The sequence below is a fragment of the Columba livia genome, chromosome 6 (assembly GCF_036013475.1).
Source record: "Columba livia isolate bColLiv1 breed racing homer chromosome 6, bColLiv1.pat.W.v2, whole genome shotgun sequence".
In the NCBI taxonomy this organism is placed as follows: domain Eukaryota; kingdom Metazoa; phylum Chordata; class Aves; order Columbiformes; family Columbidae; genus Columba; species Columba livia.
This window is the reverse complement of record NC_088607.1, coordinates 33,146,288-33,157,711: the sequence shown is the minus strand read 5'-3', so window position 1 is coordinate 33,157,711 and position 11,424 is coordinate 33,146,288. Positions and strand designations below refer to the sequence as shown.

The window sequence follows — 11,424 nt, the reverse complement described above, 5'->3', positions numbered from 1 at the left end:
GGAATCATTATAATAACAATACAAATTACATAGTGACTGGTTTGTTAACCACAATTCAGGTAATAAAATAGCCACTGCATCCTGCTCAAAGCAGCATTTATTAAAGATAGTATCAAGATAAGTCAATACATAATGAAGCTTTCCCTCCTACAAATATGTAAACAAGTTGACAGCAAGTTATTATTACAATATAAAAATTAAAGCTTACATTGCATTTTTTTAAAGCTACTAACTTCAGTCTCAATGTAGACAGTCTCTGGTCTGTAGCATTTAAAAACATGAGTCCTTGAAAAATGTTAAAGTATTGCCTTTGCACATACACATTTTTGTAGAAAAATACTTTAAGATACCAACTTCCCATGAATGAAAGCAACACCAAAAATAAAATGCATCTTTTGTCATGAACGGCATGTTAAATGCATCTATAGCATTTACTCCACCATTCAGTTTAACCAAAATTATATTCTGTTCATTTTAAAATTCATTATAGTTTGCAAAAAGTATTTTGTGTAATATTCAGTTAATCCACATAGCAAAGCAATTAGCATTAAGTAGCTAATATCGGCAATTACCTTGCAATCAGTCTGGCCTATGGTTATTTGCAACTGAGACCATCAATTTAATACTCATCTCAAATTTTGTACTTTAGCACGTACAGTAGGCTCTTGCTAAGAAATCTGAGTCAGTTCAGCTATATTTTAGAAAGGCTTGAAACCTTTATATGATTGAACAAGAAATATTATCTTTTAAGTACCTTAAACCTCTATTTAAGTTTAACTGAATTAGCAGTCCTATTGGTAGCAGTCAGTCAGTTCTCAGGAAATACTTTCATCATAAGATTATAAATTTGATGTGAGCTACACCTAACCAAACCAAAAGGAATGTTAAGTGAAATTTTGATTTTTGTTTACCATTTTTCCAATAAGCGTACTGGCAAGAGCTAGACAGATCACTTTGGTAGTTGCTAAGGCAAAAGAAGTTTGAAAACTCCCTATACACAAAGTTTAAAAGATTGTGTAATATTTCAAAGCCAAACTAAACTAAATTCAGCAAGCAGACAGAAATACGTATCAGTGGGATGAAAGCTAATCATGCCATTGTACCCTGCTGAGCATCAGCTGACAATGAACAGCAAGGAATTAAAAAAATAGTGAACCAGTTCCAAGATTAATTCCAAGAGCAAAATCAAACTGTCACAAAAATAATTTTACAGTAGGATATTAGATGGAAAACAACAGCTAGAAAAGCACTGGAAGTTTTATCACTTAAGATAATATCTGAGAGAATGCAAGTAAATTTATATGCAAACAGTAATGAATATGAATAATTCTGCCAGCTTTCCTAGTTCCATGCATAGTTCAGAAAAAGGAGAGTTTATTTAGCCTCTGTCACTACTTAATTAGCAAATTAAATCTGCCAGAATGTATAGCCTCAAGTACATCACAACAAGTAGAGCAACTTACTGACCATGATGAGTGTGGTAGAGCCTCAACTACTCAAACGATCTCTAGCCCTGGCAGCGTGAAAATAACACAGCCCCCAAAACAGGATCTACCGTGAACTTGTAACAGGAACTGTAACTCTGAAAGAAGAGCTTTATCCTGCTCCTCCTTGCAGGAAGATGGCAATTTCATTGGCATGCTTGCTGATAAAACAAACACGATGAGTTAAAGCAAGATGTGGCAGCAAGTGCTCAAGGAGGATGCTCAACTGGAAAGTAAGAATTAGAGATTCCAACCAAGGCCCCGGTTAGTCTCATTTTCAAAGAGGGGTGAGATACAAATACAAAAGCCCCAGTTTCCTCTAATGTCTTATATACCTGAACACACAGCCAGCCTTTCCCTGCGCTCAGGGAAGTGGATGAGAAGCACAAACATTCCTGGGGCACAAGAGATGAGCCATGCCCCAGGGAGGCAGCCTTTCTGATCACTGCCTCCCCCTCAAACAGCTCCATAAAAAAGCTGGATCACAAGGTGCAGTTTTGGTTAGAGGATACGATTTTAGCACTATCCTCATTTGGAAGAGAGCAGCCTTCCGGTCTTCTGGTATGAAACTGCATATTTGAGTAAAGTAATACAAGCTTTGGCCTTTTAATCACATACTGACTGTTGCAACTTCTTCCTAAAGCATTTAACTTCCTCAGAGATGCCAGAAGCACTATGCCATCGGTATTATTGTATTTGACCAAGGCTTTGCACTTGGCTTGCAAACACCTACAATAGTAAGTAACACAATGCCAATACAGACCAGCTGCATGTTTATCCACACAATTCAAACCCTGGCCCAAAGTCTCCAGAAGACAACTTCAAACCCAATATTTATCAACAGGCCATCAAGCAGGCCTAGCGGCCATGACCCCGCTGCTGCTGTAATAGAAAGAAAAAGAACTGCAGCAGGCTCAAGCCTTAAGAATATGTTTTAAAGTGCTGCAGTAGACTTGCAGCTGGCTCTCATACCTGGGGGAAGGTCTAAGGACTGGAGTTCGAGATCCAAGGAGAAGAGGGATCACACGCCGCTTTCCTTCCAAAAGTAACAGCCTTTCTCCCCATGCCAAGTAATAAAATACTATCTACAAAAAGCGGATGTTTTCTCCCTGAACGCACAACAGAAATATGGACAGACGGAAAACTGAAGTCAGCCTAATTCTTAGAATTGTAGAAAACAGAACCAAAGGAGACTTCAAAAAGTCATTTTGACAAGTCCCTGTGTTGAGTGGTATTCCAAAATTAATCTCTATGCAAAGAGTGATGCCGTGGACTCTACGTTATAAAATGGCTGACTAAATCAACTAGACTTTTAGAAAAAGCTATTTGTAAGTAAATATTTTAGTATAGACCTTGAGCAATAAAAGAAACTCCTACACAGCCAATTGTAGAATCCACATCTGATATGAAATATACACACATACGTGTTCTAATATATATATATATATATATATATATATATTCATTCTTAAAGCAATGCAGAGCAAAACCAAACCAGGGCCTGAATAATCTATCATACATGCCTTCATCTCAGCATGACTTCTAATAGACAGCTGATGGGCTGATCAGATCCCTGAGGTCTATCACTGGAACTGCTATAAGTTTTAGTTACCACCATTTAAACCAAAAACTGAATTAAATCATGTTACATCTCTGTAGGTGAAGGAGAAAGACCTAAACAAAGCAACAAAAACCAAACCAGCCACACAGACAAAAAAACCCCACACAGCCTTGTAGTACATAGAAAGGCACCTGATAATATTAAGTGTTAGTAGCAGTTATCTACAGCATCCTAAGTGTTCTTAAGCAATCAAGATTAATTTAAAAAAGATCATTAAATACAAGAATTGCTGGAATTCAAAAGATAAGTCTAACCTAAGAAGTCACTAAAATGACATGTGCAGCTGTAAATCAGTAAGAATGTGCAAAACTATACAGTTTTGCATAAAGTGCTAAATGTACCCCCAGTTTGCACCTATTAGTATTATATAAATTTGTTAAGCTTGGCAATATGATGCAAGAAGATCATCCTAAGGATGTACCATATCTACATCATCTTTCCTTTTCCTTCCCCACCATCATCCACTGTCCTTTAAACTGTACATTTTTAAATTACACACAGGCCTTTTCAGGAATTGTAGTTGAGAAAAAATATTTCAATTATACCTATTGTTCTGTGTAAACCTGGAGACACTATAGGTTCAGTTTTCACAAGCTCCAAGTACTTACAACTTCTGTTAATTCAATTGGAGTTGTAATTATTTCGGTCTGTTTGGTACCTCTGGAAAAAGGCTGTTTCCTATTACTCATTTAATTCCCATTTAAGGAGTGCTGAAATTCCTACTGTAACTTGACAAAGATTTAAGTCTAAACAATAAGCAATTATAGAAAAGCAGAGTAATACTTTATCCGACCATTTAGGTTCATAAAACCAAGTCCTACCATATCTATTCATATCTACTCATTATATGAATCATACACAGATCTTTAACACTTGACACACTCAATTCAAGTCATTATAATACAGCAGTTTGTCTTGCAGGCATTGCGCCAATACACTTAGAAGTACACAGCGGGCCTCTTCTTCACTCTGTATTTCAGTGATCCATACCGTATCTGATGAGGAAAAAAAAATATAACTTAAGAAGGAGCTGAGATCACTTCAGGCAGAAATAGTATTTACATTCCACTAATCCAATCTAGCACATCTTTAAATGTGCTTTGGACACTCCACAGATTCACTAAGAGAATCTATGACTGAGTGAGATATAGTTTCAACAGAATTGGGCAAGAATGGTCTCAAGTGGTTTCCCAGAATCATGCAACAACTTCTGCAAGATCCCATAGACATTTGTCCTTTTCTTTAAATTTTATGACACATGCAAGTATAAAACACTTGGAATTGTACATACAATCTTCTCTTTGTGAGTTACAAGTCAAAGCAAGCCATATGTCTATGGGAACTAAAAATTTCTGAATCTTCTTTAATCCATTAAACACCAGATGTTTAAATGTGCAAACCCAAGACACGCCAGTGCAGATGACAATACCACTATCTCCACCCCTTAAGGTGAGCAGTTGGGCTTAGTGGTGTCAGAATTTGTATTACAAGCACAGATTCTATTTCATCTCTCCTCCTCCCTTTTTCATCCGTTCATTTCATTCATGTACTTCCCTTAAAAACCCCACAGTACCAAAGCTCCAAGCTTCGACATTATCACATACTTCCTTCTCCATTTAGCATTCTACAATGCAATTGTTGTTGAAAACCCATCTAAGATTAAGAAAAAAAATTCTGCACTAATAAAACAGTCAAAGTACACTGTTAAAAACAAACTCAATACTTAACTAAGATTATACTTGCCTCTTTACGGCCTTTAATACTTTTCACAGATTTCATGCTCTGAGTTCTTCGAAGGCCCCTCTGAGCAAATGCTTCATCCTCTGAATGTGTCCCCTCCATCTCTTCATCTGTTCTATCATCACCAGGATTTTTTTCCAGTGGATTTTTGTAACCTTTAAAAAAACAGTTTTACAAAAATGTTTAATAAGAAGTAGCTGTAACTTTTAGATTTCCAAGAAGGCCATGAGTTTCATCTCTAACACACATCCTTTATTCTTTTAAACAGTCTGCCAGCTGTTTCAGGACAGCTAAACACCCCGTCTGCCAGGAGCTTGTCACCTCTAACTCTGCCCTTTGTAAGTAACGAGCCACTTTGTTCCATAGGTGTGTAATGCAGTGGTTCCCCAGTTGTCCAAAATTAAACCATCAGTCTGCTACCATTTTCTGCTTTACACTGAACTGCTGAGACGTCAGTGGTCATCCTGAGAAATACTTAGGGGTTTTGGCCACAATCCCCATGAGAAGGGGGTTAGACTAGATGACCTTTAAAAGTCCCTCCCAACCCAAGTCATTCTATGATTCATAGGGTCTTTCTTCACACTTGCATATCTTTGCATACTTAATATCAAAGTTCCTTTCAGATCGATACAATATCAAAACACTATCAAGGGCTGTTTACATCCCAGCAAAAACAAGGCCAAGATTATTACCAAAGCTACTCACGAGAGGGCGCAAAGAGCCTAAAAACACATCCTGAAGAGATCCTTCGTGTCCAAAAGCCCTGAATCCCCACCACAGCCCTATCTATCTGAAAGTCCCCAAATGTAATCTGGTTCTTCCCCCCCCACCAAGCTCTCCTTTTATATGGCCACTCCAGAACATACAAGCTCTAACATTCAGGGACACCTTTTAGCCTCCAAACGCAACTTTATTCATGACCAAAGTACATTTCATCTTAAGCCAATATTTTATTTAGGCTTAATTAGATTATTTTACTTTGGTCACTTCATTTTCTCCCTCTGAAATTAGAATCACACTCACCTACTCCCCAGCTCCTTAAGGCAGACTTGCCTCTTCTGCCACTCTAGAGGCAACGTGTGTCTGCCTCCAATAGAGTTTCAGTTCATGTTTTTCAGTACAAAATACGTGAATCACATCTGTTACTCATATAGTTTCTGTTCGCAGTGACACCAATACTTCTTTGTGTGTACTCGTAACACCTCTTCTGATGCATCAAAATCACGTTTGCCTTTTTCACAGCAACCATGCTGGCAGCTCAGTCATCCTATGATCAGTGTCCTTCTACAGCTAGGGCTTTTCAACTAATTTGCACAAGAACTCCCAAGTTCAGATCACAAAAAACAACATCTGCTAAGTGCAATGAAATATCACTGCATAGTGTTCCTAACTCTGTATCTGTGGTTTGTTCCTTTTAAAAATCTCTAACGCTGAAGAAAATTCAAAGAAAACAGGAGAGGTGTACACTAGATTTGGGTCCAGAAATAGAAACAAATAAGTTAAACTAGCTCTAAGATAGCATTTTGACATTTGAGATTGAATCCCACTATCTGTGATTATTCACACAGTATAAACTGTAACAGACTTTTTTATTTTAAAAAATGGAATTTTGAGCATTTTCAAGCTATTTCAGAGAGAGAACTAATGCTCTCTTACTGAGAAATAGCCCCTACACGACAGCTCCAGTGGCATCAGCCCTAATGCAACTGGTGATGATTTCATGGGCTCTCTCACAGCACCCCCTGTGTTTACACTGACCAGCACAGATTCTCCTGGGCAAAATGAGCAATTCAGCTTAGGGCCACTCAGGTGGACATTGATTCCTCACAAACACCACGGACTTCAATGCAATTCCTGGAATTTCTTGTACTCTCCAAGCACCACCCCTCAGAAGCAATGACAGGCTTAGGTGAAAAGAAAAGAAATAGACCAGAGCTATTTCTTTACTGTGTAGCTTCACCATTTAAAAAAGTGCAATTGACACCCTTCGACTGAAACCTTCCTTCAAGCATCATAGGTGCAAGAGCAAAGTGATGCTGATAATATATGTAATAACAAAATAATAAGACTAATAATAAAATCTCTGCAAAAACATATATTGCTCACTACACAATCTTTTTAGTGTTGATGTGCATGAGTCCATTATGACAACTTAATGCTTTCATTATTCCTATCACCACAAGCAATTTTACATCTTGAACTATCATTACAGACATACTGAATTCATTTGTTAATTTTCTCTTCCTATTTATTGAGCTTCCATAAATTTTCGTGTTTCATTTTTCATACATTTGTCACAGAAACACCACTTAACTTATCTTTTTTACTTCCAATTAAGCTTTACTTTGGCAAGGAATTGTCATTGCTAATTGGCAAAGGTAGGAGTAATGAGTACAGTACGACCACACTATTAGTGGCTGCAAGAAGAAAATAGTTCAGGGAGTATTTTTCCGCTGTCATATTTTGTTCAAGTCAACTGTGTTCAAGTGCACTAGAATTCTTCCTCAATGGGGTAAATGTATTTCTGTTTTCCCACTTGTGTGTTTGGTGAATGGTTCTTTTAGCTATAAAAAATAGATACTTACCTGAAGATTCACTTGCAGAGGCTCTGGTTTTCTTTTTTGCTTCTGGTAAGGGCTGACAGGCTCTCTGTCCTACTGGCTCGTCTCCTTGTATAGAAGTCAAATCATGCATACTGAAACTTCTCAGTTTCTCAGTTATCGCACCTTGACTCTGAAATACAACAACAACATCTTTAAAAACAAAGCAGGGATGTAACTTTGCTGTTCAAGTTGGGTTCAGATGTTTAAGGCCATGCTTCCTTGTTGCACTACAAAATTCACTGAACGTTAGCATGCAGTAGATTCGCATTTGCTTTAAGTGTTGCTTTTACCCAAGCTTAACTGTACATTGCCCCTAGATAAAGTTACAGGGAAGCTAATGATTTCATTACAAATGTCTCATTTCACTCCTTTAATCTGAGCAAATAAAGGCTTTTTGGGCGAGGGGAAGCATTTAAATGGAAAAAAAAAAAAATCAGAAATGCTCAATTCACTTCAAACAAAGCAGTGCTAGGTAACATGACAGTAGCTTTAACACTTGTGTTTCAAGAAATGTGGTTGAAGATAAAGATTTCCACTATTTTTTATTTTACCCTCTACAAATCTGAGTATTTTTATAAAAGGAAAAAGGTGTTAAAAATACAGTCTGTAACATGAACTCAAGTAACTGAGAAACTGGCAGCACTACAAAAGCTGTAGTTGACAGAAACTTGAAACCACAAACCAAAGCGGTCCTGCCTGGACTACAGGCTGCCAGGTTCTCTTACTAATGTAGCTTTACTGCTATAAAACAAACCCAAAAGCTAATGCTACGCACAAGGATAGTTGATCACATTTGATCATTAGTATTCCTTCTCTGATTGTCTCTACATCTTTTCTACATGGGACATATAGAAAGTTACCCTTTGGAAAGGAGGGTTGTCAAGCAGATCTTTCATCTTACACCAGATGATATTATTAAAGCACTGAAGTTTAATTATTGTATAAGCAACTGAAAGGACAAGCACATTACTCAATGTCATGTTAAAATAACATTTAATTCTTCCCTCTCTGGCATACAAGGCAAAAAATAACTGTTTCAGAGGAAGGCTGGTAAGCCTGTGCATGAATCCCACTTCAAGTAAGGGTTCAAAATGGTTTCATTCTTACAAATGAAGTTTCCAGGTAAAATTCCTCATTGAGCATTATGTTAGCTAACAGTAGCAGAAATCTGGGTACAATTCCTCACACCTTTCTCTGCAGCAGCACCAGCATAGAACAGTTCTTGCACCGCTGACCACAGCCATTTGTTCTCACTCTCATGGCAACAACTGGTTGCAGTTGGTAGACGAGCACACTAAACTATTTAATGTTAAAAATAGCCATGTAAAGTGAAGAGACAGTAGAGTGATACTTCTTAAGCTTGCACAGCCACCAAAGCTGGGGGCAGCAGGAGGAGGGGAGAAGTGGCCAAAACCTAATATTCATTTTCTGTTGACTAGTCATTAGTACAACATATAAAACTAAGTGTGCTACAAAGGCAACTTACAACTCCATTCATTCATTGCCAGTAAATAATAATGAAGAAAGAGTTCCTTATGAGAGAAGTAGGAGCCTTTAGTTTTCTAGTTCTTCCTGTGTACATGTAGGATGACTGACAGTTCTCAATAACACAACTACAGCTTGTATTTGAGTTAACATGCACTATTGACACTGCGCAGTCTGTTGTAGAAATTCTGACATTAAATTTTATTTCCTAAAATGGCTTAAGAACTCCAATTCTTGCATTGAAAAGCATTTGCACAGCAAACCAGATGAGGAACCAGCTATGCCTGAGAGCCAACAGTCAGCTGGTAGGACAGTAGAGAACTGCAGAGACGGGGCTGCTGCTTTTGAGACGTAACAGCTTACAGTGTCTGCTACAACACAAGGCTGGTGATCAATCTGCATCCACTGCCTGAAGTGACACAACAGGGCTCAGGGCTCAATCACTGAACACTGAAGAATGCACAAAACGGACCCAGTCGGTTCTCGGCAGAATCCACATAAATTCAGCACAAGTCCACACTAATTGTGGACTGAATCTACTATAGAATAGTGACAGAAGCTAGATTTAGCCAGAAGCAAAAGTACAGAAAGACAATGGCGTAACAATTGCACAGCAAGTCCATTCATCATCACAAAAAGACATTTGGAAATTGTACAGAATAATGTGTAACTAACACCCTAAGAATTCAAGTTACAAGCCTGTATTTCCTATTCCACTGTAGATAGAGAGGAGTAGATCCAAGCTGGCAAGGCTTAGCTTTATTTTTCAGTGCAGCTTTTTGAATACAGAATTTTGTTTTTCAAAGGGGAAAAAAGTCGCACTATGTGCCATAAAATAACATTGTGCCCTTAACCAAACTACACGCTCGATGAAGCTAGAGCTCCTGCAGAGCACTGCCTCATTCGGCAAGGACGCAGCAGATTCATACAATGGGCCCTTCATTCCAAAACTGCTTCCAAGATGGAAAGTTTTGCTCAAGTTACACACTGCAAATATTATGAAGTTTGAAAGGACACATATACAAATAAGAGATGCAGAACGCAGCCTGAGAGTCACCGTAGGACTGGGGGCTGCACAACCACTGCTGTACTGCATAGTCGTGGTCACACATTATACTGGTCCCATGCAGGTACCCCACCCCCTCCAGCCCCCCAGTCTCCTCCTGCCTGAACGCAGCCTCCAGCCCATCCCTAGGAAGATCCAGTCTGGCCAAATTGAGATGAATTTCTGCTTCCCACCACTGCATAGACTAATTGGAGGAAAAATTTCAAGGTGCTGTCTGCGGGTGTGGCATTTTTTAATTATTAAAAAAAGCCTAACACACATCACTATGCTTGCACAGCACTTAAGATTTAGGAAGATTCTTCCACCCCTCATGCCCCAAAGAAGCAGATAATCACTTTCTGTCAAAACAAAGCATTCCGCGATAATCTGGATTACTATCAGATCAGAATGAAAGTTTTACTGAAAAATACTAAATACCCTCCTACTGCAGGAAACGTGAGAGTAACATTCACACTTAGACTATTAATGTATTAGGAGCTCTGCTATCTTGTTTGAAAGCCACAGCTTGAAAGCAAGATGTTTGCCCACAAAACAGGAGGCAGAGCAATCCAATTGCAGGTGTAGCTGGAAGGGGATCTCCTGCTTCCACACTCACACCATGGGTATGACAGCAGCCACCACCTGTCCCCAAGGTGCTATTCTGGAGAAGACGGCAGAGCAGCTGCCAGGTCTGCCCTGCTGTCCCATCATATCAGTAAAGAAGAAATACAGGGAGCTGCATCCAGCCCAGCGGCTGCCAACTAAGCTACACCACAAAAGTGAGAGACACGAATTTACAATTACAATGCAGGAAAAAAAAGCAGAGGACTTCAGTGCTCAAATTTCTTTGTAAACGAATGTTGAAGAGAGATGAACTGTGAAGTTTGTGTTGTCTTAAACTAATGCAAGTCTTGAAAAATTAGTCTGCTTATTTATTCAATAGTGTTTCCTAAAACATATTAAGCCCTTTTCAGAGACCACATTCATTACCAGTGACCAATCTGAAGCGCTAATTTAAGTTGTAATGGGTTTCTAAATCTAGCGTGTGATAAATACAGCCTACTTAAGGGACTCCTTTTGAGACTCCTCGGGCTCTACTAAGCTATTAGTATGCCGTCTCACCAGCTGACCCTCATATGTGAAATGCCCTTCTCTATTTTGTTATTGAGCATCTATTTTTATAGCCCATATACTTAACCCAGGGAAGCTGCTGTAAACAGACACCACACAGTTTATCTGCCTCAGGGACTTTCTTCTCAGCGCTCAGGCTGGCTGCACAAGCCGCTTGTCTTCACTGGACAAGTTCTCAATGGGCAGTGTGAACGCAGAGCTGCTCAGCGCTTTGTGGGCGCGGAGCCGCAGCACCCGCGTTCCCAGCTGTTCTCCCCGACAGGGAACGACTCCTGTTCCCTCTGACCTGGAGCAGGACTGCTGTCCCGTGGCTGA

General features: G+C 39.0%; 1 protein-coding gene and 1 long non-coding RNA gene across 4 annotated transcripts in view; one reads left to right on the top strand and one right to left on the bottom strand.

The window, feature by feature from the left end:
* The window catches only part of LOC135579784 (uncharacterized), a 33,090-nt gene that overhangs the window by 3,069 nt on the left and 18,597 nt on the right, over positions 1-11,424 (top strand). The window contains exon 2 of the long non-coding RNA XR_010473556.1: positions 5,114-5,183. This is a non-coding gene — a long non-coding RNA (uncharacterized LOC135579784). The remainder of the gene's footprint in view (positions 1-5,113; positions 5,184-11,424) is intronic.
* REEP3 (receptor accessory protein 3) overlaps positions 80-11,424 on the bottom strand; it is a 40,829-nt gene continuing 29,484 nt past the window's right edge. For all 3 annotated transcript variants that reach the window (XM_065067888.1, XM_065067889.1, XM_065067890.1), the window contains exons 6-8: positions 7,431-7,578; positions 4,849-5,000; positions 80-4,100 (exon numbers count right to left, since the gene is read on the bottom strand). In XM_065067888.1, the coding sequence (XP_064923960.1) occupies positions 4,044-4,100; positions 4,849-5,000; positions 7,431-7,578 (357 nt within the window). In that variant the 3' untranslated portion in view covers positions 80-4,043. The remainder of the gene's footprint in view (positions 4,101-4,848; positions 5,001-7,430; positions 7,579-11,424) is intronic.